This window comes from Panthera pardus, unplaced genomic scaffold (assembly GCF_024362965.1).
Source record: "Panthera pardus isolate Hobbes unplaced genomic scaffold, ASM2436296v1 HiC_scaffold_21, whole genome shotgun sequence".
NCBI lineage: Eukaryota > Metazoa > Chordata > Mammalia > Carnivora > Felidae > Panthera > Panthera pardus.
In genome coordinates, this window is record NW_026526777.1 from 48,963,003 (window position 1) to 48,990,536 (window position 27,534).

General features: G+C 39.1%; 1 protein-coding gene across 10 annotated transcripts in view; it reads right to left on the minus strand.

The window, feature by feature from the left end:
- The window catches only part of RASAL2 (RAS protein activator like 2), a 358,056-nt gene that overhangs the window by 165,729 nt on the left and 164,793 nt on the right, over nucleotides 1–27,534 (minus strand). For 8 of the 10 annotated variants that reach the window (XM_019426063.2, XM_019426070.2, XM_019426072.2 and 5 more), the window contains exons 2-3: nucleotides 16,415–16,542; nucleotides 1,172–1,298 (exon numbers count right to left, since the gene is read on the minus strand). In XM_019426063.2, the coding sequence (XP_019281608.1) occupies nucleotides 1,172–1,298; nucleotides 16,415–16,542 (255 nt within the window). Of the gene's footprint in view, nucleotides 1–1,171; nucleotides 1,299–3,396; nucleotides 3,512–16,414; nucleotides 16,543–27,534 lie in introns of those variants that run through there. The other 2 variants (XM_053909230.1, XM_053909231.1) reach the window with 2 other exon arrangements.

Genomic DNA, 27,534 nt, shown 5'->3' on the forward strand with positions numbered 1-27,534 from the left:
CTGTACGTGAAATATAAATAAACTATAAAATGGTTACACCCAGACAGGTTTGCAATGTAATTTAGGCTCACATTTAAACTGGTTTGAACACATGCTAAAGAAGTACAGTGGAAATAAGATGAAAGGAAATCTTGATTTCTTCAAGTGTGACTCCTTGAAGAAAAGTGTTTGCTCACCTAATTTTTAGAAAAGCAACAACTGTTATAGGATTAAAAAAAAATAACGATAAATAAAGGATCCAGATTCTGAGCAAGAATTCTGAGTTCCATGTAGAAAATGAAGAGAAATGAAGAAAAAGGCAAAAACAAACCAAAAAACCAAATCCTGATTTTCAAAAATACACCAAAATCACAGAATTATCCATATTACACAACATAGAGACAAGAAATGATTCTGTATATCTACCCATCAAATGCCTATGACTTAATGTCTAGGTTCGCTAAGCAAATAATAATACAACAATACAAAGCACCAAAGTATTCCCTACTTTTCACATTCTTTTGTTATTTTATATCATCTTAATTATGTTTCCTTAGAATCACCTGACCTGTCTAATAATCTACATATCTACTGGTAAGCACACAAAACATCAAACAGAATACACTTGGTAGGAAACAGGGCAAGAGTTTTGATATTGACAGTAATTCTTTTGTGCACAACAACTCAAGCGGGTTTCTTTTTTCCATTTCTCCCTACTGTCACCCACTCCAACCATGAATATAACTTACGTGGGACATGTAAAATTAGCTCAGCTAAATTAGCCTGATCCAACATTACATAAGGCAACATCAGTAGCTGTGTGAACAGGACACAAACCACTCAACACCAAGGTTCCACACAATACTGGCTCCCCAGTGAATCTCAGTGCTTCAACAAGATCACTTAATGCTCTTTCAAAATTTGAAGCCAAGGAGTAAACTCAGAAACAACGTTCTGCCTAGGCCTGTGGTCCTAGCACTCAGATAAATTTTAGCTCTGTAAAATAACTTTGTTGCCACTTGGTAGCAAAAAACAGAACTTTCTATTGACCGCTAACTCTGTGTGAACATACTGTATTTCAACACGCTCACTGAACAGGAAAAGCTGGATGTTTTGTGTTATTCTAACACTCAATAACAAGCCCATAAACTACCGGATAAAAGCTGGGAATGGTTTCCTTTTACTAGCTTACCCAGTTTAGTGGCGCCCTCTGGTGGGTACTCAGGAAACTGGCCCTCGGAAGGGACACTGACGGTTCTCCTCAGGCATCGCCCTTTGGTGGAATCTGTCTGCTGCTCCTGTCCTCCCTCCACAGGTATCTAGTTAACCAAAAGACAAAAGACGTGAAACTCAATAGTGAACTTGCCATAGCTACCTTCACACTGAATATTTTTAGCTAATAAAGATAGGAGTTCATAATCATTAGAGCAAAGTAGGCAAAATGTAGAAAGCAAGTATTTACAACTGTAAGACATTACCCACCCCTTGTGAGGAAGTTTTTCTTTAAAAAGGAACCTGAAAGATCAGGAAAGGTGAGTATGTAAATGAGCTTTACCTGAAGTACGCACAAGTCATATCCAGGTGTGTACCTGTTTTGGGTGCTCAGAAAACAAAACACCCACACAAAGACTCTTTTATAATCAGAAACTGGTTCACAAGCTCCAATTCTTCTGACCAATGCTCAATAAGGTAAACAGAAATAAAAGCCGGCCAGGAAGAATTAGCTCCAAAACTCAATTTAAAGAAGGTTTTGTTAGATAAAAATAGTAAAATCATCAGATTTTCTTCAATTTTGCAATTAAGCATTTAGAGACAGTTAATAAAACACATTTCAATGGAAACTTGCATAGATACCTATATCAAATGGCATATTTTCTTCTAAAAGTGAGATTCATTATTAAAACCCTAAAAATTTTCTTTCTGGCCTAATTTCAGGGATCTATCAAGTGTTGTTTGCATATGTGGAATAAGAACTATGAATGGTACAAAAGATCTCTAATACCAATAACTGTTTTAAAACGTACTCACAGGTCATCATTGTAGAGTTACAGGATGACTCTAAGTCCCCCTGCCCCCTGTTTTTGGTAATATGCTAAAAGACCAAATCATTTTTGTTTACTGGCAGAGGGCAAAAGCTTTTTCACAAAGATATTTTACCAGGAACCTTTATCAGAATCAACAATAATATTGGTAACATCTTAAATAGTTTGGCAAAACACGTCAGTCATTGGGCACAGTTTCTAATTTTGTCTGGCTCCAATACTGAAATTTCAACAAAATTCAGTAATAATGACTAGCATTGAGCTCTTACTTTGTGCAAAGCTAAGGAATTTACCTGTGTGACATTATGAGGGAGACATTATCATCATCCCTTTTTACAGGTGAGGAATAATTTATTTCTCCAAATGATTACAGTGGACACATCAACTGATCCAGCCAAGTCGGGATAGATACAGGCTTAACTTTATATGCTTAACTTTATATGCCTTCTGCCTCACCTCGGTAACCCAACTCCTCTGCCTGGGGTCAAAGGGATGACAGCAAGGGAAACTCTCTGTGTTACTGAGGATCTGAAGAGCAAAGTCCTAATGTCTTCACAGGAACTAAAAGTCTGAACACTCTTTAAAGGACCCCAAATTCCCCATTTCCTCATGACCATAAAACTATGGCTAGTGCTTGCACATCGGGAAACCACAAGGCAGAATTAAGAAAAATTCTAAAAAAATAAGGGGAGACCAAATAATTTCATCAATAAGGACATGAGCTCTTCCAAAAGTCCAAAGTCCTCTGTAATATAAGATTTTACGGACAGTAATCTAAATCATCCATCCATCCCTTTCAGGATGGAAATTAATTATCTCTACTTAAATAATTAAAAGAGTAGCAGTACCAAGAAGTCAGATAACTTCCTCTGAGTGAGAAAGGCAAAGATGTGTCCTCTACCTGCCTTCAAAGCAGGATAGAATGGCGAAACATAGTTTGAGTCTTTGAACGAAGAGATGAACATAAATAAACACAACTATTTTTGTTCTAGCTCTAAAAATACTTGTTACCTGAAATAATGAAGGCCTAAGCCTCACAGAAAAAAGACAGTAGTTGTTTTTATATTTTAGGAAGGAATGACCCATTACGATCTTTTCTGTAGAAATTTATAAAGGCCATATCCAGGAAAAAGAAAGAAATGGCTTCTACTATCATATACTTTGTCTCTAACGTAACTAAGGAAGAGAAATATAAAATATATCAAACTTCTTATACGGGCCTAAAATTCACTCACACAACTATTTTCTCAAAGTTTTCATACAGAGTCTTCATTTCCCACTCTTGAAACTTAAACTATGATTGAAAATTCCATTCAAAGTACTGATGTGGGAAACAGAGGCAAAAGAAAAAACATCAAATTTCCTTACAACTTACAGTCCATTGGGGCACCCGAGTGGCTCTGTCAGTTAAGCGTCGGACTCTTGATTTTGCTTCAGGTCATGATCTCATGGTGTATGATGGAGCCCCACGTGGAGCCTGCTTGCGATTCTCTCTTCCTGTCTCTCTCTGCCCCTTCCCCACTTGAGCGCACACACTCTCTCTCTTTTTCTGTCTCCAAATAAATAAATAAACTTAAACAAAACAAAACAACTTACAGTCCACTGAGACAGGCAGAGTGACATTCCTTTAGAAACTCAGCTGCCTTGATGATGACACTTTGCTAAGGGGCAAAAGGCAATCTTAGCTTAGCATTATACCAACTTCTAGGATCCCGTAAGGCTACTTTAACATACAAAAATTCCTTTGGAAACTTCCTTTATCTCCACCCCTCAAGATATAGGTTGGCAATCATCCTCTAAGCATTCGGCCCACTGATACACAACCGAAGGGTCTGTGACTGAGCTTTTACTAAACAGTCATAAATGACCTTTTCCTAACAACAGCCGGTCCCTCAGGATCCTCGAAACCTTGTTTCCAAAATACCTTGGAGGCTTGTGCTGTCCCGAACCCACTCCCAACCTGAAGGAATATAATCAGTCACCCATCACAACCCCAGTGCAGCTTTCTACCCAGAGGTCCTGTCCCCAGGCTTTAACAAAACCGCCTTTTTGCACCTAAGACCTCTCAACAATTCTTTATTGGCCGTAGGCTCCAAACCCCAACATTTCCACATCAGTGTCACTCTGAAAGGTTAGGGCATTTTTACCTCTCATTCAGGATTTGAGGGAGAATAGTGTTGACTTTTATTCTAAATCTACATATCTTAACAATATTTTACTTTTACAGCACTATTGATTGATCCTTACCTAAAATAATTTTTAAAACATATTGATCTACCCTTTGAAAATTAGAGGGATCGTATTCCAAGTATCTTCAAATGAACTAAGCTGGAGTTCACAAGTCTCAGAACACAGCCAGAGAGATCAGTTTTACAAAGTCAATTTTAGGAAAGCAATTCTGTCCTTTCTGATTTGCCCTAATTTAGTTCACGAGTTCACACTTGCTTGTTTGCACTGAATTAGTCCTTAAATATTATAGCTCTTCCTAGTTCCAAAAAAATTAGAGGACTTTTTCTTTTCACCTCTTTGTCCTTATACTGTGCTTCTGAGTGCTCTGTTTCCTCAGGGGAGGCAGGTGGGTGGGTAAGTGCTTTCATTCATTCCATTTTACAAAGAGAAAGGAGAACACAGTAAGGAGTAAATGGCTTCTCGGGTATCTAAGATATGTTAATAACAAAGTCAAACTGAATCTCTGACTCTCAGTCCTCTTTGTTAGTTCCAAATCATCCATGGCAATGAAGAGCAACATGGGACAAACAAATCAGGTTACTTAGAAAACATTATATACGTAACATATACCTCTATGTTTTCTGCCAAATCACCTTTCATTTTGTTTAGAATTACATAGGAATTAATTTCCATTTCAGTCAGAGTACACACACATTAATAGTCAAGTACAGGAAACCAAGATAATGCTAACAGCAAAAGAAAGCATTTCTGGGGCACATGATTCCAAGTTTATCTGTCGTATAGGGCTTCTGCATAAGCTTTTCCACCAGGAAAGGATTCTGCTAAAAGAGTGCTTTAATACTACTACCTTATAGAGTAAGTGCAAACTCCCTAAGGCAGTATACCAGGCTTCCCACAATCTGGCCACTGTCTGAGTGTCCAGCTTCGTGCAGCTTTTACATTCTAGGAATACCAAATTGCTTGCACTTCCCTAATATATTCCCTATTTTGTAGTTCAGCGCCTTTGCTTAGTTGGTTCTCTCAGCCTGAAATATCTTTCCTTACTTTCTTATCTACACCTGCCAAGCAAACTCCTAGTCACCCTAAGGCTTAGGACAGGCATTACCTCCTCCAGAAATCCTCCCTTCTACCAAGTCCCTAAGAGGAGGGTAAGGTACACCTCCTCAAGGTTCCTCCAACAGCATCTTCTGGCTCTGTCACCGCACCTATTACACTGAATTCTAATTATGCATTTGAACGACTAATTCTGTAAGCTGTAAGTCAACAGCTTGTACCTTACCAGTCAATGGCCAAGCCCTATAATAGCTCCAGCCCACAAATGAATGAATGAATATTTGATACCTAGAGACGGGGGCCACATCAGGCAAAGGAAAAAACTGGCCAAGAAATTGTAAACATACAACTTTTGTTTTGTTTTGGAACAGGAAGAAGGCCAATTTAGCTAGAGCCTCTAGAAGTGTGGTAGAACACAGAAAACCAAAATTTATTATGATTGCATTGAGAGGGGTTTAATACCAGGTCATGCATAATTCAGGAAGCAGTGGGAAACTATTCCAGCTTTTAGACCAGAGGAATGGTAGTTTCTTTATGGGTCTGTCTTCTTCCTACTTCTCCCTCCAAGACATTCCACAGATTAATATTCATAACACACAGCTTTGATCATATCCCTTTCTTTCTTAAGCTTCCTTTGGTAATTACCCATTGCCAATAGCATTTTAATGACACAGATTACAGTCCTTTAGAGTAAATGAATTTCTTTCTTTCATTCTACCCCCATTTACTTGTGCTATTTATCAAATGATATTTAAAAATTGGGGCCCGTGGGTGGCTCAGTCAGTTAAGTGTCTGACTCTGGCTCAGGTCATGATCTCACGGTTTGTGGGTACCCCGTGTGGGGTACTGTGCTGACAGCTCAGAGCCTGAAGCCTGCTTCAGATTCTGTGTCTCCCTCTCTTTCTGCTCCTCTCCTGCTCACATTCTGGTCTCTCTCTCAAAAATTAATAAACATTAAAAAAACTTTAAAAACTTATTTGTCTTATTTCCACCACTGAATTTGATATGGGGGAGAAAGAGGAAGGAACTGTGTTTTATTCTTTGTAACTCCTAACCAATGAATGCATATATAGGGGCACATTATGTATCTGCTGAATAACCTGAAAATGATTCTGAATGAAATATGCCATGGGTAGTTTACCAGAGGACAAATAATAGTTGATTTTTTAGCTTTTTTTTTTTTTTTTTTTTTTGCTGTTTGCACAAAGCCTTAAGTGTTATTTTCATCAATATATCTGAGTGTAAATATTGCTTTTCAAAAGCAGTAAAGATATTCTAAAACATTTTAAAATTGCATTATTACTACCTTGCTGCTTATATGCTAGCTCCTAGCTTTAAAAATTCCAAATACAGAAAGTAGAAACTGAATAATAGGAATTATTTTTCCTAATGACTTGGTTTTGCCGAAAGAAAGAAATCACAAATTCAGCTTTCTTCTGTATTTTTATACTGGCTGTACCTTGAAGGGTTCACGATTGTCCTCTCTGCCACTTCCCTCAGCTCCCTAATCTCTCGTTTACTTGGCCTTATCTCTTGGAGCAAAATGGAATTCAAATGGCCTCCTACGCCCTCTTTGAACTGGGGTGGTGCCAAGCCAGCTGGGGCCTTTTCTGGCATCCGGGCAGGGAAGTATATTTCATAACACATCAGCAGCGTCTGTTTGGCACAATTTGCATGAAGCAATTTACTGAACCAACGAGTCATTTCTCAAGGTGATACTCCTGGCAGAATTCTCTTTCAGCATTCTTCCCAGACCTACCCTTCTGTTATAGTCTCAAATTGGTAAGGAGTGTGTTTAACACTCTTCCCATGTATATCCCCCAAGCAGACGTGTTCCCGTTTCTGACAGGAAACATGCAGAGTTAAGAGAGAGCACTAAAAGATCCCACACACTGAATACATGAGTGGTACTAGACTAATATAATCCTCCCACATTCCAGCAGTGCCTGGCCTAGGATTCAGTTTAAATCCTTATGGAACCTCTTAATTATCTTTTGAACACAGCAGTAAACACCCTGGTGATTAGTTGATTAAGGTTTTAAACAGCATCTTTAGATAATTTTAGCAGGAAATTCCTTAAACTCCTTGTTTCAATGAATTCTAAATCTTCAATTTGAAATTCCAAGGAGAAGTGTTATACTTCTCATGGTAGTGTGGGTGAAAGGTAGAAGAGTGACAGCATACTCTGGTCCTTCCACAAAAAAAAATGGGTTTCTAATCTTTTCCTGTAATGAAATTAACAACATATTAAGTTTATCATTTAAGTAGCAGGTACAGCAATGGCTTTACATTTTCTTTTGGGAGAGACTTAATCCAGTTTTTTCAACTTAATGGTAGAACATACCTGTCTCGGAGCATTAAACTGTTTCTGTATCTGCTTTGTATATTCATTATCCCTTTATCATCCCTGACCCAGTCTATGGCAGTAATCTTCACTCATTTATTTCCTTCCAATCCCTTTCAATCTACTTTCCACATGATCAACAGAGTTACTTTTTTTTTTCTTTATTTTAATTTTTTGAGAGAGAGAGAGAGAGAGAGAGAGAATGTGAGTGGGGGAGGGACTAACTGAGAAGGAAAGACAGAATCTTAAGCAGACTCGATGCTCAGCATGGAGCCCAACACAGGGCTCAATCTTAGGATGCTGAGATCATGACCTGATCTGGAATCAAGAGTCAGATGCTCGGGGCGCCTGGGTGGCTCAGTCAGTTAAGCATCCGACTTCAGCTCAGGTCACGATCTCATGGTCCGTGAGTTCAAGCCCCGCATCAGGCTCTGGGCTGATGGCTCAGAGCCTGGAGCCTGCTTCTGATTCTGTGTCTCCCTCTCTCTCTGCCCCTCCCCCGTTCATGCTCTGTCTCTCTCTGTCTCAAAAATAAAATAAACGTTAAAAAAAAAAAAAAAAAGAGATGCTTAACTGACTGAGCCACCCAGACGCCCCCTAGAGTTCCTTTACTAAGAAGCAAATTTGATGATGTCATTGCCCTGTTAAATACCTTTCTGTGGTCTAAATCATTTCCAGAATAACATACAAATTCTTTAGCATGGCCTAAAAGGCACTTTACTGTTCAGTTCTTGCTAGCTATCAGCTATTTTTTTTCCTCTTGTAAACTTGATTCCAAGAATTCTGAACATTTTGCAGTTTGCCAAAGAGATATGTTTCTTGAGTTTGTATCCTCATACGTACTTGGAATATCCTTCCCTCCTTCTCCTCCAGCTGAGCTTCTATTTGTCCCTAAAGACATGGCCCAATCATAAATTTTTCTGTAAAATCTTTCTTGGCATTCTTGCTTTCACATCACAACCCACCCAGGCAATATGTCAGTTAATCTTTCCCTTATGGTTATAATTTTTGGAAAAAAAAATTTATTGAGGTGAAATTCACTTAACCTAAAATTAACTATTTTAAAATGAATAATTCAATGACATTTATCACATTCAAATGTTGTACGACCATCACTTCTGTCAAGTTCCAAATGACTATAGCTTTCAATTTACCTTGATGTGACCAATAAGACTACATCTTTGCAACCACAATACTGCTCAATAAATAAAAATTAATCAAATATTCAACAATGGAAAAGCAGCTTATGGATTATTTTGTTCCTTTTTTATTATCCAGTTTTAGAAAAAATATGGAATTAAGTCTCATGTTCTGGGCAGATTTATAATACAAAACGAAAAGATAGAAAAGAAGGTTCATCTCCTCTCAAATTTATATTAAGGAAACGGATATTCAGAATCAAAGTTTATAATTTACCTTTTAAAAAATTTATTGGACAAATATTTATTGAGAATTTACGTCTATGTCACGAACTGTTCTAAGCACTGAATAATACAGCATTGAATACAAAATCCCTGCCCTAAAGCTTATGCTTTCATAGGGCAAGAGATACGTAAATATAACAAATTATAAGGCATTTTAGAAGGTGGTAAAGGCTATGAAGGAAAAAAAATCAGAGCCAGGTTAATCAGACCAAAGTTTTGGGTGGAGATAGGAGGAGCAGTTGCAATTTTAAATAGGTTGGTCAGGGTAGGTCTTGTTGAGCAGGTGACAGTAAGTGAAGACTTAAAGGAGTTGAGAGAGTGAATCATTTACTATCAGAGGGATATCAAGGCCTTGAGGCAAGAATATGCTGATATGCTCTAGAATCATAACAATGCCAGAACGACTGGAGTGAGCTGCGCAAGTCTATGGCCTCTGAAACTTAGAAGAATGGACTTATCATTAACAGAGAGGGGGATGGCCTTTGGCAGGTTTGGGAGGGGAAATTAGGGACCCACTGTGAGGCACGTTAGAGTTGACTATTACATATCCAAGTAGGTGTGTATGGGCAGATGGATATGTGGGTCTAGAGAAGACAGAAGTATAGTCTTGAGATAGAAAACTCATAAGATTGGAGGAGAGTCCTAAAAAAAGTGAGGCCCAAGGACTGAACTCTGCAGCACTCCTCTGTTAAGATTTAAAGAGAAGAAGAGAAATCTGCACAGATGACTCAGAAGGAACTGACAGAGAGGCAGGAAGAAAAGTAGGAGAGCATGAGAAGCCAGGTGGAGAAAGTGGTTCTAGAAGGAAGGAGCAAATCAACTGTAGGAAATGTCACTGACAGATTGAGTAGTATGAGAACTGAGAACTGACGACTGGATTTAGTGATGTGGGGGTCACCAGTGAGCTTAAGAGAGCAATTTTGGCAGAGGGGTGTAAGAATCTGATGGAGGAGGTTTAAGAGACAATAAAAGGAGAGGAATTAGAGGCAATGGGTTTAAAAGTTTTCAAGAATTTTTGCTGTGAAGGGAAGCAGAGAACGAGGTGGTAATTGGAGCTAGAAGTGAGGTTAATACAGGCTTATTTTTGCTTTTAAAATGGGAAAAATAATAGCATACTGATGGGGAATGATCCAGTAGAGAGCAAAAAATTCAAGCTGTAAAAGAAGCAGGGGAGGATTGCCAGTGATTCCTCCTGGAATAGGCAAGAAGGAATGGAACGTGTGCACCTGGAGGGGCTGACCACGGTTGAAGTGTAGTTCAACCACAGTCAAAGGAGACAAATACAGGCATCGGTGGTGGATGGGCAGACACAGTACATGCTAATGAAGTGTGCATAAATTCTCTGCTGGGTGCTTGAGTTTTTCTCGGTGAAATAAGCAGCAAAGTAACCAGCTATAAGAGGGTAATAGAGAAAGGATTAGAACAGAGGAGGTGTGAAAAAAATCACTTTAGAAGTCATTTTGGATTGTGCTACTCAAAAGTGCGGTCCAAGGTCTTATGCTGTTCTGCAAACTGTTTGTTACTGGTTTGCAATAAATAATTTAACAGCACAGAAACAGAAGTGTGCCTCGTGTGATCAATGGGTTTGTTTCATTGTACAGCAACACTTTCCATGAACATGCATAATTTTCATAATTTTATTTCTTCTTTTCTTATGATTATTCGGCACATATTTGTTGAATCGTGATTTCATTTTAGTTAAATCTAATTAAAAATTCGGGCTTATGTTTTTTATGTCTTTTTAAAATGTCATTTTTCTTAACTATTCACTTCATTGTATTTTGTTCACAGTCAAGTGGAGAAAAAACTAGTCCTTCACCACACACAGACTGAGAAGAACTAGTCCAGGAGAGCTGGACAAAATTAAGCTAAGACATGTTTTGGGATTGCCAAGCAGCTAAATTAGGGGTTTACATGAGGATTGCAACCATTAGTTTAAAGAGTGTCAGTATGATGGAGTGGTCTTGTCCAGGCACGTTACATTGCGTGGAATCAGGGCAGGATAGATGAGGGGCAGGATTTAACTGAGTCATCACCATTACCAAAAGAGCATGATAATGTAAGAGAAGGGCAAGGGAATAGTATGCAAGGGGTGATTAGAATGGCTATGAAAATGAGGCAGACTGAAGAGGGGAGATTGGACATTAGAGGTATGAGGGGCAGAAAAGCTTACAGCATCAATGGAAAATAGGTTCCAAAAGGACTGAAGGATTGTTAGAATAAGTAATGAGCTAGGAAGACAGAAGGTGATGATTAGAGTGTAAAACACATGGAACTGAGAGTAAGAAGAAATTACAGCAATGAGGTGGGGTAGAGGAAAATATTCTTGGAGGAAAGGAGGTCAAGGAACTGAGAACCAGTGTGTTAGAAGCATCTCTGAAGATTTAATCCACAAATTAAGGCTGAAGTAGTGTTGCAGATAATGAGCCAGGTGCTCAATCAACAAAAAATGAGAAGTAATGACTAGGGGTTGGAACATGACTATAAGAGGAGACTCAGGATTTGGACTTTTTAGGGAGGGAGGACAGGAATCAGTCATAAAAGAGGAAGGACACCTAGTACAGGCATTGAGGTATGAGGGCTGTGGGAAGAAAAACAGCCAGCCCTTGATAGGACTTCACAGAAGACGGTGTGTTCAGAGAAGTTACAGGTTCTCATGAAACCAAGAAGTTAAGGGATGCCTACTAAGAACTGGTAGAAGAAACAGCTGATTTTGCTGATGACGGATTGTGAGTTGCAGAGGGTACAGCGATAGGGTTTTAAGAGGTGGGAAAAGATGAGTAGAAGGCAGGGACAGAAAGGAGAAAGGGGGATTTGCAGACACATGCAGAGTGTGGGAGATGAGGGGTTCCCCAATGTCCGGGGCTATTCTTGATGACTGGCATAAAAAGGAATACAGTACATAAGATACTGTTGTAGAAAATTATTCCTCATGAACGGTTATTTTATGAGACAAAAGGGGGCCCAGGCCTGGAATACTCAACTGATCAGTAATCTCTCATCAGTGGATTTTATCTTGGTTCTAGATGTGGCATGTATCTATGCTCTACCTTATGTTCTCTCTATCCTTATGCCATTTAATTTCTTACAGTACACTCTAAATTGAATAAAAGTTAGGTAAGGGCAGAAAGACAGCAAATGATCTGTGTATCATATCACACTGATGTGGCTGATTATTATTAACAACTCTGATAAATGGCTGCTGACAAAGTAGGTTGACTAAAACGAACATTTTCAATTATCTGTGTATTCAGAGTGGATAACTAGAAATCTTCTATACTAATATTCATTCTACCACTTTTTATTATATGTTTCTATGAACATGGCAACTTGTACTAGACTATCCTAGAAAAGGCTGACCTTTATTATTTCAATAAAATTTAATAATATTAAAATACTGGAAAAAGGTTATGGGTATGGAGATGGTAACAAAAACAAAGGATATTTTTCAATGGCTGGAGAAAAAGAATAAGCAAGGGCTTCAGAGAGAGCATATTAGCTAGGCCCTCACAAGTAAGAACTGTTTATTAAAATAAAAGAAACTAAAATTCTTTTGTTATTCCCTTGGTTTTACTATATTAAAGACAGTTGACTAAGAGAAGGGATAGAAAAGAAAAGAGAGGAGGAGAGAAGAGAAAAGGGAGATAGGGATCTGCAGCTGAGAACTAAGAAATGTATTTGCTGTTCACTGCTTCCCCCGAACTCATTTTTTGGGAATGATGACCTACTAAATTGATATTCTACCTACAGCTTTTTAGATATTTACATGTATTTTGGGCAATTAATCTTTGCCCTTTGTTGAATCAGATCTTTTCTTCTTCCCTCCCGTTATCTCTCTTCTTTGTCAAGATCATATTCACTCATTTTTTTACGTCGTGGAGGTGGAGAGTGAAACCATTTTATGGACCTACCAAACCAGAATGATATCAACTATCTGAAAAATCACCAATAAGCAAATGAGTTATTTGGATGTGGAAGGATGTGTACATTTTAACGGTCTGAGTAAAGAAGCAAATGGTATATGATAAGTTCAAGGGCTTTTTAATTTGGCGGGAGAGAAAGTTCACCTAGAACCTGATGCCTATGCTAGTTACATTCCATCAGCCCCTCCAGATGCACTCTCTGCCCTTCTCTCCCTCTCTGTGTGTTTCAGAAAGCAAACCTCAACAAAACACATGAAGAGCAATATTTTTCCCTCTGGCTTCAAGTTAGATTTGGCCAGTAGGTAACAACTGACAAGAAACCAGAAGGCAGGAAAAGTGCTGGAGTGTTTATTCCCCTTTGCTTCCTCCTTGCTGGCTGCTGATGTTCAGGTAGAAGTTGTGCTCTTTTGTGTAGCGCCACAGCCACTGTCATAGCCCCCACATGCAACTGTTCTTTGGTTTCCAGAAGCACTGCTCTCTCCCTTTGCCCTGGAAGTCTAGGGTCATAACTGCTTTCTGCTGTTACTACTTCATGGCGCTTCACACTCTTTGGGGGGGTCCCTTATGCTGCCCACATCTCTGTCAATAGACCCTTTATTAACCTCTTTCAATTAGTCCCCTGACAGTGCCATTTATTACCTGCTAGTTGCTACACTGACATCACTTCCAGTAGCCTTTCTGGGTGATTTTGGGGGCCAGGTCTACACAATCCCAACTGTCATCATTCCAAATTTCTCAACTCAATATCTATTTCACAATTCCTTAGTGAAAATACACCCTCATCTTGTTGAACTCGCTTCTTCATGATGACTGTAATCATTATGACGCGGGCAGCCCTTTAGACTTACAGGCATACCGCAGAGCCATTTCAGGTTCTGTTCCAGACCAATGCAACAAAACGAGACAAATGAATTTTTTGGTTTGCCCACAGATATATGTTATGTTTACGTTATACTCTATTAAATGTGCAATAGCATTATATCTAAAAACCAACGTACATACCTTAATTTTAAGATACTTTATTAGCAAATAATGCTAGCCATCATCTGAGCTTTCAGTGAGTCGTAATCTTTTGGCTGGTGGAGGACCTTGCCTCCACGTGGATGGCTGCCGCCAATCAGGACGGTGGTGGCCGAAGGATGGGGTGACTGCGGCAATTTCTTAAAATAAGACAGCAATGCAATTTGCCACATCAACGGACTCTTCCTTTCTCTACAGACTTCTCTGTAGCATTTGGTGCCGTTGGATAGCTTTTTACCCACAGTAGAACCTCTTTTAAAATTGGGGTCAGTGCTTTCAGACACCGCCGTTGCTTTATCCACTAAGTCTATGTAATACTCTCAGTCCTTTGTAGTCATTTCAACCATCTTCACGGCATCTTCCCCCAGGAGTAGATTTCACCGCAAGAAACCACTGTCTTTGCTCATCCCTAAGAAGCAGCTCTTCATCCGCTCAAGTTTTATCATGAGATTGCAGTAATGCAGTCCCATCTTCAGGCTCCGCTTCCAGGTCAAGTTCTCTTGCTATTTCTGTGATATCCACAGTTGCTTCCTCTCAAGTCTTGAATCCCTCAGAGTCATCCATGAGGGTTGGACTCACCTTGTCCCAAACTCCTGTTAATGTGGGCATTTTGACCTCTTCCCATGAATCACAAATGCTCTTTTTATTTTTTTTTGAGAGAGAGCGAGAGGGCACAAGTGAGCGAGCGGCAGAGAGAGAGAGAGGCAAAGAAGCGGAGCTCACCAGGGGCTTGGAATCACAAGTGTTCTCATTGGCATCTAGAATGGTGAATCTTTTCCAGAAGGTTTTCAATTTACTTTACACAGATCCATCTTTGGCAGGTGCAGCCTTATGAAATGTATTCCTTCCTTCCTTCCTCCTTCTCTTGCTTACTTCCTCCCTCCCTCCCTTCCTTATGAAACGTATTCCTAAAGAAGACAACTTGAAGGTTGAAATGACTCCATGATCCATGGGCTGCAGAATGAATGCTGTGTTAGCATGAAAGCAACATGAATCTTGCCGTACATCCCCATCAGGCCTCTGGGCGACCAGGTGCGTTGTCAGCGAGCAGTCACATTCTGAAAGGAAACTTCTTTCCTGAGCAGGTCTCAACAGCGGGCTTAAAATATTCAGGAAGCCATGTTGTAAACCGATGTGCTGTCACCTAGGCTTGTTGTTCCGTTTCTAGAGCACAGCCAGAGTGGATATAGCATGATTCTTATGGGCCCTAGGGTTTTCAGAATGGTGAGCGGGCATTGGCTTCAACTTCAAGTCACCAACTGCATGAGCCCCTACCGAGAGAGTCAGCCTGTCCTTGCAAGCTCTGAGGCCAGGATCGACTTCTCCTCTCTGCCCATGAAAGTGCCAGCCTTCTTTGTAGCCTTCTTCCCACAGAAGGCTGTTCCCTCCACACTGAAAAGCTGCCGTGTGCTGCAGCCACCTTCAGGAACGATCCTGGCTAGACCTTCTGGATAACCCGCTGCGGCTTTTGCATCAGCGCTTGCTGCTTCGCCTGGTACTTTTATGTTTTGGAGGTGGCTTCTTGCCTGCCTTAAGCCTCATCAACCAACCTCTGCTCGCTTCCAACTTTTCTTCTGCAGCCGCCTCACCTCTCTCAGCCTTCGCAGCCTTGGTGTGGAATAGACTCTGGCTGAAGGGAATGTAACGGCTGGTTTGACCCTCTGTGCAGACCACGGAAACTTTCTCTGTATCAGCAATAAGGCTGTTTCGCTTTCTTATCACGTGTGCGTGCCCTGGAGTAGCACGCTTAATTTCCTCCAACGACTTTTCCTTTGCATTCATAACTTGGCCAACTCTTTGGGGCACAAGGCCTAGCTTTCAGCCTCATTTGGCATTCAACATGCCTTCCTCACTAGGCTTAAGCATTTCTACCTTTTCATTTAAAGTGTGAGATATGCGAGTCTTCCTCTCACTAGAACACCTAGAGGTCACTGTTGGGTTATTAACTGGCCTATTTCAATATTGTCATGTCTCAGGGAAAAGACTCCAGAGAAGAGGGAGAGGGATGGGAACAGCCAGTCCAGTCGATGGAGCAGTCAGAATACACACACTTACCAATTAAGTTCACCATCTTATGTGGGTGTAGTTCATGGTGCCTTAAAACGATTACAATAGTAATCTCAAAGATCACCGATTACAGATCACCATAACAAATATAATAATAATGAAAACGTTTGAATGATCATTACCAAAATGCGACAGAGAAGCAAGAAATGAGCAAATGCTGTTGGAGATATGGCGCCGACAGCCTTGCTCAAGACAGGATTGCCACAAATCCCCATTTTTAAAACATGCTACTGCTAAGTGCATTACAGCAAAGCTCCATAAAAGGAGTTTTGCCCGTTTCCATAAATGCCACATATCAAGTGCAAATAAAAACCAGATTTCGGGAATTTGGCCAGAAGGAGAAGCGGCTTTGCTCAGTGACACCCATCTCACCTCCTTCTCCTTGTTGAGCAGCACCAGCTGGCTGTCCGTGAGGATGCAGTACCTCCGCTCCCACGTTGTCGTTTCCGTGTAGGGTGACTGGCCGCAAGACAGACGATGGGTGGGTGGCCCCTTCACATCTGGGTGACAAACATGAAAAACAAAAGTGAGAATGCATTATCATGCTGACTTAGGTAGACCAGGATCTCAAATGTAAGATTCTCCAAAATCATATTAAAAAGAGTTTCAAACATGAACCTAAATGGTAAGTTGAAAACTTCACTTCCTCTTAGTAAAAACTGTTCTACACAGACGGGAAAATAGGCCGTTTAGTCTGCAGGAAAGAAGACTGAAACACTAGGAGGATTTGTTAGCACGAACTTGACACAGTAATGACCATGGTACATGTACTACAACAATGGGAAGTTGCTTCAGAGCTAAACTAACATCATTCAAAATGGGGGGGTGACTCAGAGAAGAACAAAAGACAGAACCTCTAATCTTTAGGAAGAAATGGTGTCGCATGTACACTTCGAGAGTACTGCTGACCCCACTCAAGAGAATGAAATTATTAACCGCCAGTGTCTTCAAAATGGCTTTATTTCTAGTCACGCATGAGAATTAAAAAAATATTTAAACTATAGCATCATATTACCACTAGAGGCCAGTAAGATCTTAAAAACACAGAAAGCAGTTTCTGCAAGGAAAGATCTAAACATATTACCATCATGTCTCTTACAGGTGGAGGTACATATCAGAGCTAAATGTCTAACTCTTCTCAAATGTCTCATTTCCCTATTAAATACCAAGTGGTTATGATTACTTCGTTACTTTAAAATTCTTTGATACAAACTGTTCACTCATTTGGGCTGCTATACAACATGGAACACATCTTAATCAAAAGTACACATTAGATCCATTAAATAAGGCTTTACGGCAGTTGAATATTAAAAGTTCTTTAGCCAACGAAGGACTAACTCCTGTCAGGATTATACTGAAGAGATCATTTTAAATGCATTATTTATTACTATTCAGTTGTTTTCCCAGAGGAGCATCTCAAACTGGAGAAATTAGAAAACAAACACCCATGAGGGCAGGAGAGTTGTAAATCAAAAATAAACGCATTTTATCTATTACACAAGTGTTTTCATTAGTGTTACTGTCTACAGACTTTTAGGGTTTTTTAAATGTTTATTTAGTTTTGAAAAAGAGACAGAGCAGGGGAGGTGAAGAGAGGGAGTACAGAGGATCTGAAGAAGGCTCTGCACTGACAGCAGAGAGCCTAATGTGGGGCTCGAACCCACGAACCACAAGATCATGACCTGAGCCAAAGTCGGATGCTTAAGCAACAGAGCTACAGGGGCCCCAAGATTTTTTTTAAGAGAGAGAGCTGGAGCCAGGGAGAGGAGAAGGAGGGAACAGAGAGAGAGAGAGACAGAGACAGAGACAGAGACAGAGACAGAGAGACACAGAGAATCTTAAGCAGGCTCCACATTCAGCGCAGAGGCACCATGGGACTTGATCCCACGACCCAGGAACATGACCAGAGCCAAATCAAGGGTCAGACGCTCAACCAACTGAGCCACCCAGGAGCCCCAGACTTTTAGTTTTTTCAATCACAGTCTGACAGGTATGGCTTCAAGGAGATACAAATAATGTCCTAGGTATCTTATACTAGAATCACCCAAATATGCAATGGTATAGCTGGAGTTCTGTCGGAAATAAACAAGGCAGGACTAGGGCACTTAGATGTATGGCTTTTTTTGCACTGTCTTGTGTGACCAATATTATCTTCAGTGCTCCTTCTGGCTTAACTTCCTTTGCTTTCTAAAAATCTATTTAAATGTGTTGCTCTGCATATGTAGGCAAGCTTATCAGCTGCCCTCCAAATAATTCACAGAACCCACGTTACTTACTAGGGCTCAGCTGAAGATGTTACTAAATCTTAGCTCACTGCCTCTCCTCTTCTGTGTCTATCTCCCCTGCGCTATGCACAGCAGTATTTGCTACACATCTAGCTTCTCCGTTCCACAAACTCTCTCTTCCCCGCCCTCAACTCCTCCCCTTGTGTTCTAACAGAGCATCGAAAATTATTTTTATTTTTTTTTGAAAATTATTCTAAAGTTTTCTTTATACTTCAACATTTCCTGAATTTATCACAAAAAGCTTGAAAGAAGCTGACTCTTAATCCTCTTTGACACATATGGAAGATTCTTGCCTGTACTTAAAAACCATGTCAAAGCTGATTTTCTTCACGATTTGGACAAACAAATGGGTTAGATTTTTACCACAATGTAGGCCTATTTTTAGAGTCAAGTACCAACTCCACTTCAACACAGAGGGATGCACCTACTTTATGTGGAAATGTGGTGGTTTTGTGGCCTAGACAAGTTTTCATTCAAATGACTAACCTTCTTACGTAAGTTAGTCGTGGGTGACCTACTGCCCACTGTAATTTAATTTGAACAGCAATTTTGTGATCTATACTAAGCAAGAAGACGTTGATAGACTCCATAAAAATTAGAATACAGGACACTATATTTATAGCATAACGCAGGTTTCCTGACAAAATATAAATCTGGATCAGAACTGAAATTAAGAAAACCTACATTCCCTTCCCTGTGTCATCCTGAGTAATTCTCTTAAAGTCTCACTGTCTGATGTTCTCCCTTTCTCCAATCTTGGGCTTTGCTCCTAGTTTCTTCATGGTACTGTGAAACAAGACAATGTTTCACACAGTATTTTGGGACCCCAAACTATTCCTCCCCAGTGTGACAGGTAGAATGAAGTAGGGAGTAATGTCGTCCTATCTAAAATGTTCTGTCTGTCTGAATGATGAGACTGGTTAATGCTGTTATAAATTTTGTAGTTGCACATTTATTATTTAATACCCACTTTTTAAAAAACAATCACATTGTAAAACTGTATACCAAGGAATAAAACAAGAAAGAAGTTAGAATAAGTGATTTGGGGGGGTTCTTTTTAGCCTTCTGAATTAAGGTTTAAAAGGCATTTAAATAACAAGATAAAATAAGATTTTAAAATAACCTATAGATTTAATTTGTTCAGTTTATCATGTCCTCTTTTCCAGGGTTAAATGAAGATTTAACAGTAAAACCTATCTACTAAGACTATATTACCACAGGACAAGCTCACCTTACCAATACGACCCACCAACCAACCAATCTCTCTTTCTCTCTCTCCCTCTCTTTCCCTCCCCGCCCCCACCCCCACCCCTGGCTCTAGTAACATACTTCTAACTTCTGACTTCCAATTATATTTAGTGTCTAAAGTTCACCAGAGAAAAGGATAACATAGAATTACAAATAAGAATCTTAATAGCAAGGCTGGAAATAATTTTGCTTTGCAGTGCCCCTGTCCTATAAGAATACTAAGGGCACTGGATGCTGGATTTATTATAAAAACTGAATAATTTCAGAAGCATTAAAAAGCATCTGAGTTTACTCAATGGGTCTTTTTGAAAAGTACTTCTCTAAACGGGCTATTGTCTTGTGGACTAGTAACTCTTAAATTTTTTTTATCTCAAGATCCCTTTAAACTCTTAAAATTATTAAAGACTTCAAAGAATTTTTTATATGAGCCATATTTAATATTTACCATATTAGATATTAAAACTAAGAAATATATAAAATATGTATTCATTAAATGATAAGACACCTGCATATTAATATAAATAACACATTTTTAATGAAATGTAACCATTTTCCAAAACAAAATACGTGAGAGCAGTGACCTTGTTTTAAGTTTTGCAAATCTTTTTTAAAGTCTGGCTGAATGGGAGACAGCTGGATTCTTATATCTGTTACAGCATTCAATATATTTATGTTGCTTTGGTTGAAATATATGAAGAAACTCTGAATCACGCACATATGCAGTTGGAAGGAAAGAGTTGTTGTTTTTTTTTTAATTTTTTAAATGTTTATTTATTTTTGAGAGAGCGTGAGCGGGGGAGGAGCAGAGAGAGAGAGGGAGACACAGAATCTGAAGCAGGCTCCAGGCTCCGAGCTGTCAGCACAGAGCCCGACATGGGGCTCAAATTCACAAACCGCAAGATCATGACCTGGGCTGAAGTCGGACGCTTAATGCACTGAGCCACCCAGGCGCCCCAGGGTAGAGTATTTCAATAGCATTTTTAGATAAATGTGGATCATCTTTTTTAATGCTAATCCAAAACCTGACAAGAGGATGCTTCTTAACAGTGAGTGAAATGTGGAATGTGACACCACAGCAATGAACTTTTCATGCTCGGCTATGTTAAAAATCATTGGTGTACCTTACCCTTTGAATGGATTTTCAATCCATATGTATGAGTTTTTAACATTATGCACTGATCATTTCCAAAACATTGGTTCATTTAGTTTTGCAGATCTTCCAAATTATGACACCTTCCATCATGTAATATGAAAAAATCACATTCATTAATCTTCAGAAAAGTCCTGACTTTATCATAGAAGTCTTTTCTGGGAAGCTATCAAGCATTTTTCGTCTTGGATTTTATCATTAGCAATAAATACTGTTGGTTTTTTCCCTCTAAATGAAAGGTTTCTTCTGTCTTTCTTTTTCCAGAAAATATCTGTCAAATAACCAACACAAAAGAACTATAGTTCGTCTTGCAGTTGTGTTTCAGGTAAAAATGGTGTTCAATGAAAACCAGTGGCAAGTTCAGCTTTCAACCCAACTTGTGCAGAACGCCCTTGGTTTGATAACCATCGTACTTCAGCCGGCAGCTCGTGAGTGCTTCCCGCATCATCAGACAGAATGTTTAAAAAATGTGAACTCTAGCATTGAGATTTAACAAAATTAAGGACTTTCACTGAGTTCTCAAGGACTTCCCAGCCGTTTTCCCCCTACTATGCGGCAGAGGAGAATGCAGTGACTCCTAATCCACTTTGGTGCGGCCGCTTTGATTCCTGCGACTGCATTGGTGGTTTTACTCAAAATTGCCTCTACATCATCAATGTAAAAGTCAACAGAATCATTTTTTTGTTTTTGTTTTGTTTTGTTTTTTAAGGTAATTTGACTGTGAAAATAGTTTTACCCTAACAGATCAGGGGGATCCTCGGGGTTCCGCAGACCATACTTTAAAAACCACTGCTTAGACAACAGGAAGCAGATTGAGGATTCTGCGGAAGCCTGGCAATAGCTTGCTAGGATGAAGTAAGTAGAAAACAAACCTCAGGTCTTATATAATGGATGGGAGACTAATGTAACAGCCTGGCAAGGGATAATTGGGGTCATAGACTGGTGAAATAGAAAGGGATCATGTGAACCTGATTTTGAAATAGGAATTTAGCAGAGAAGTCCAAAACAAAGTTTTTCAAAACAGGAATAAGAACATTTAAAGGGAAGCTTTTGAATTGGAGTTGAATTAGAAGGATTCAATTAATCCATTATATCCAAATCACTTAAAAATGACATTGAAAATATCAGATTACTTTGTCTACCTGTCAATCTATGCATCAAACCCTGGGCTTCTTCAAGCGATGATATAAACTTATTAACTATCTGGCAAGGAAACAACAATTTTCTTGTGTGTAACCCTTCCTCATAATCCTTCCTTATAAGTAGAGAAGGGAGCTTCATAGCCTGTCCCATCACTTGACAAAGATGAACAAAAATGATACAACTGAGCTGGAAATTCTATTAGATACAGTCTACAACTAGCCTCACTGTGATTTTCTCTAAGAGGGTAAGCATCTTCTGGTCTCTTCCAGACTTACAAAGAAAGCATCTCAAAAGACTTACAGTAGGAAAGTAAATAAAGGGATCTGCCTTGAGGCAGAAGTAGGGGTTAAGGCGAATGGAAAAGAACAAGTCCATGACCCAAATATGGAGAATGTCAGAGAGAAAACTGCTGTGGGAAATTTTACTTTTGTATCATACAGCTCCTTAAAGTTCATCTGAGTTGCTTTTGGATCACATCATTTACTAGTCACTTGTTCTTTTAAAATTCCAACATTGTTAGTTAAATGCAATTGAAATTGGTAAAATCTGAAACCTGTTTACTGCCATCCAAAGAAAGCTTTACAGAGTATTCTATAGGGACACTTTTCGAGCTAACACAGTCCCTAGTGTTTCATTCAATCTCAATAGACTGACTGATTTCTTAGTACCAACTTAAAGATAGAATTAAAGATAGAATTCTTTCATTGATTCTTAGTACCAACTTAAAAAAATTAAATTAAATTAAAATAAAATAAAATAAAACATAGCTTTGAGAAATCTATCTATAGGTGAGATTTTAATACATTAAAAGAGAAGCACATTTCTAGCATGGAGTTGTTGTAAACCTCAGAGGTCTGAACTGCTTGGAAAGATCTATATTTTCATGTGTGTGTGTTTATTTCCATGCCAGATCCAACCCAGATTAATGGCAAGTTCTTCCCAACATTCAAATTTCAATTATCAGACTTATTTCCTTTCTGAATTTGATTAGAATTCAAAGTCAACGTATATACATTACTTTATAAAGTCTTAGAACTGGAGTGGCCACTTTCTTATAGAAGTAAAAATATATCTAAATAATTGGAAAACAGAGCTATGTTACTTAAGCTAGCTAAGAATATGTCAACTTCCCTAACTACACAAAGGGCTATTTTTCTCTTCACCAAAATGTTCAAAATAGTTTTGACAGAAGTTCAAGTATCATTTATATCCACAGGCCAACTAACAAGCTATATTTTTTAAAGATGGTTCTTTATTTTTCTAATAAATAATAAAACCCTTGCCATGCCATACAGCTTTAAAAACGTGGTATCTTGTTGGCTATCTTCTGCAGGCAATTTCTGCTGCAAGAGAAGAAATGTTAGAGTTGCCACGTGATGATGATTTTAATCATAATCATAACGTCTGTAACATGCTGTTCAGCAGCCCGCTGATGTTGGAAATATATGACGAAATCATTTTATAAATGTGTTAATGCTATCTGTTCAGGACTTAGTGTGGCTGCCATCAATTATTGCATCAATATATTTTAAGTCACTCTCTTTCATGCTTAAAGTACTGAAAGGAAACACAAAACCAACCAGAACATTAAGATAAAGTTTGATTTTATTTATTTTGTCCCCTCATTACATTTCCACCCTCCATATTCCTTCAAAATGTCAGAAAATAAGCAAATTCCAGACTTCCAGAATAAGCAAACAAAATTTTTCTTAGAATAACTATCCAGACATTAAATTATTGGCTATGAACTCTGCTTTGTCCTGACATGCAGTGAGCCCTTGGGCTGGCAAATTACATTACAGTGCATACAAATCAATGGCCCCAGTAGATTTAAATATAGTCACGCTCACCTTGGTGAGTAATAAGGATACCAAGTAATAAATGATTCAACATGTTTAAGATATAAAATCATACTAGGTCAGAACTGTTTGCCTTTATGGAAATACACTTTAGTCTTCATCATAAATTCACTGTAAGACCATAACTGTTTATCGAAACAAATTCATGTTGTGTCTTTTATTCTTAGCTAACGATTTTAGTTTCCTTCTCAATTATGAAGGCTTAATTGCCACTACTTGATCACTGGTGTCAAATCAGTAAACCCCCTATGCTCACCATCACCCATTTTTTTAATCTTTTGGTTTTGAGAGAGAGAGTGCGCACGCACAAGCGGGGGAGGTGCAGAGAGAAGGAGGACAGAGGACCCAAAGCAGGCTCTGCGCTAACAGCAGCAAGCCCAATGCAGGGAGCCAACTCACGAACCCCAAGATCATGACCTGAGCTGAAGTCAGACAGACGCTCAACCAACTGAGCCACCCAGGCACCCCGCACCATCACCCTTTTTAAGAGAAAGGGAAGGCAGGTAGGAGACAGCACATGACACTCTCTGGTGAGTAACTTCCTTTAGACTAAGATTTGCAAAGGGTCCCCTTGCTGCCTCCCTCTCAGTCTCTCAGCAGCACCAGGGCCTAAGCATAGGTTTTCTACCTCTGTTCCATCACAGGGCAGAGTTACCTGTAATAAGTATTAAAATGTAATAAGTTCCTGGAAGGCCTGACATTTATAGTAGACAATCAGATGTTTGATAAAGGTTAACACTTCCCTTTTTAGAAGAACTTTTTTTTCTTTTTTTTTTTCTTTTTTTTTTTTTTTTTTTTTTTTTTACAGAGAGAGAGGACAAGCAGGGGAGAGGGAAAGGGGGAGGGAGAGAGAGATTGAGAATCTTAAGCAGGCTCCACGCTAGCCCCAGAGCCTGACGCAGGGTTCGATCCCATGACCCTGGGATCATAACCTGAGCTGAAATCAAGAGTTGGATGCTCAACCGACTGAGCCACCCAGGTGCCCCAGAAAAACAAATCTGAATTGGATAATATTACCTAAGTATTAGAAGATGACCGGGATGGGAAGCAAGTCCTATGATGGTTCCCCCTTGCTTCTCCCTTCCACATCGCTAATACAGTCTGCACTACACTTGATCACGTGTGCCATGCAAATGCAGGCAGAGCAGATTATATGGTTTTCTTCTGCTTTTCAGACACGCATTAGAAGGAATAAGTCCCATAATTCCCACACAGGGCCAAGTGCTGCTTAAATAACTCTACGGCGTGGGTAACTGAATGGAAAGTTGTGAATGAAGCCACATTCAGATGACAGACGGCAGCCAATCACGGTTTGTACTTCACCCCCAATAGGACCACTTACATCTACAGTTCATACCCTCACTTAAACAGAAAAATATAAAATACTCAAAATAATTCACTCATATAATAATCCTTAGAAGAAGAAAAAGGTCTATATGCAAGTTTTCCGTAAACAGTCAAGTATTGTGCAAATTTAAGAAAAGTGCAAATTTTAAGAAAATACTAGCCTGCCCCATAGAACATAACCATGGTGTTATATAAATGATCAAAACTCACGATCCTTTTTGTGTCTCATATTCATATTACTGGTAGAAAAATGAACTATACTAAGAATTAATCTCAAACACCATGTAATACCCATTCCTTCTGTTATATTTAGTACCTCTTCTTGTATTAATATACCCCCATGCTTCCCTCCTTTTGAACTGAATCTTGTCACTTTCCTTTAGCAGCAGCTGTTGTGGGCAGAGAATTAGAGCTTTAAAAGGAATGTGATTCTTAGTGGAGAAGGAAAAACAGAGTAAATAGTTTACCACTATTGAGAGATCAGTTTCTGAGGTTTTAGCGATTGGTTATACAACCAAACTGTAACATTATCTCTCCATCTAAAGGAGCAAAAGAAGGCAGACTGCATTAAAAATAAAACCTATCAAGAGTTTGGCAGCATTAAAAAATTTTAATAGCTCTACCTCTCTCCACAGTATCAACTGAAATAGAATTACAGAGCTAAATATGCATCTCTTCTGAATTGTGACCTGTTTGAGTCACAAATCACTGAGCTTACAGTGAAAACTATCAAGGAGATAATATAGGCTTCTCTAAAGAATCCTATCAGTCACTCACTGCTAAGTCGACAACCCAATTCATCAGCTCAGTCCTGACGCAACTTAGCTGACTTACGTAAGACATGGAAAACCTTTCTTTTTATCAAAAACCACTGACCTCAAATCAGTAGAAGGGAACAAATACAAGACTATAAAGCAGTAAAAGGAAGAATGGGTCTAGACTTCTCCAATGGGACATGGGAATTTGGAAGACAATGGAATAATGCCTTTAAATTTCTGAGAGAAAATTATTTCCAACCTAAATTATTCACTTGGCCAAATAATCAAGTCTGAGGATAAAATAAAAATATTTTTAGATACTCAAGGCCTCAAACTTTGGGGAGTGTCTTAGTCTACACGGGCTGCCATAACAAAATACCACAGACTGCGTGGCTTAAGCAACAGAAATTTATTTTCCCACAGGTGTGGACGCTGGGAAATCCAAGATCAAGGCACAAGCTGATGTGGTTGCTGGTGAGAGCATTCTTCTGGACTTGCAGATGGTTGCTTTCTTGTTGTGTCCTAACAAGATGGAGAGAAAGAAGTATCTCTTACTCCTTCTATAAAGGCACCAGTTCTGTCAGATTAGGGACAGCCTTTATGACCCCATCTAACCTTTACTACCTCCTTACACTCCCATCTCCAAGATATAGTCCCATAAAATGATTTGGGGGTGGGGGAGGGGACACAAACACTCAATCCATAACAGAGTAACCAAGAAAATCACACACTGTATTTCTACAACAGGTGTTCCAAGCTTAGGAGACAAGCAAAGAGTATCCCAAAATGATGATGAAGAGAACTAGGAGGCAATCCTGACTGGAACAGTGTGAACAAAGAGACTGACATGCTGAAGATGTAACACCATGCTTTTTGCTACTGGGCCAGTTTTTAAACTACTGGAGCATGTGCTTGAATGAAACGAGGTAAATGGAAAGAGACAAAGCCTTAAGATCCAGGAAACAGAGCTTCCACCTTAAGAAAAAGGCAAGGAGAATTCTAAGGATGACAGCAAAGCAAACACCTAGGATACCAGCTATTTAGGGAACGATCCTAAATATAAGAAGACTAGGGGGCCTCCAAGATGGATGTCATCAAGAAAAAAGAAAATGAAATAAAATAAAGCTGGATTTGATAAATTACCTGATATTACTGGCCTTGAGTAAAACTGTACTACAATAGAGGCACCTGGGTGGCTCAGTCAGTTAAGCATCTGACTTCAGCTAAGGTGTTGATCTCGCGGTTTGTGAGTTCGAGCCCCACATTGGGCTCTGTGCTGACAGCTCGGAGCCTGGACCCTGCTTCAGATTCTGTCTCCCTCTCTCTCTGCCCCCTGCTCATACTCTATCTCTCAAAAATAAATAAGTGTTAAAAAAATAAAAACACTGTACTACAAGACTATAGGAAAGCATGGGAAGAATAATAGGTACAAAGAAACCTACACAAATGGGAAAAAAATGGCAATTATTAACCTCAAAAAAACAAAAAGCAAAAAAGAAAGGAAATGTAATAATGACATTCAACCAAACCCAGTTTAGGCATAATAATTTAAAACAGTGAATCCATATTATAAAAATAAGTATATAATTACAGCAAGGCAGTTGGGATAATTATATATGACAGCTAAATCATCATCCGTCATAACAATCAATAAAAAAGCTTGAGAACTGTTAAAAAAAAAAGCATATATTCATGTTATTAG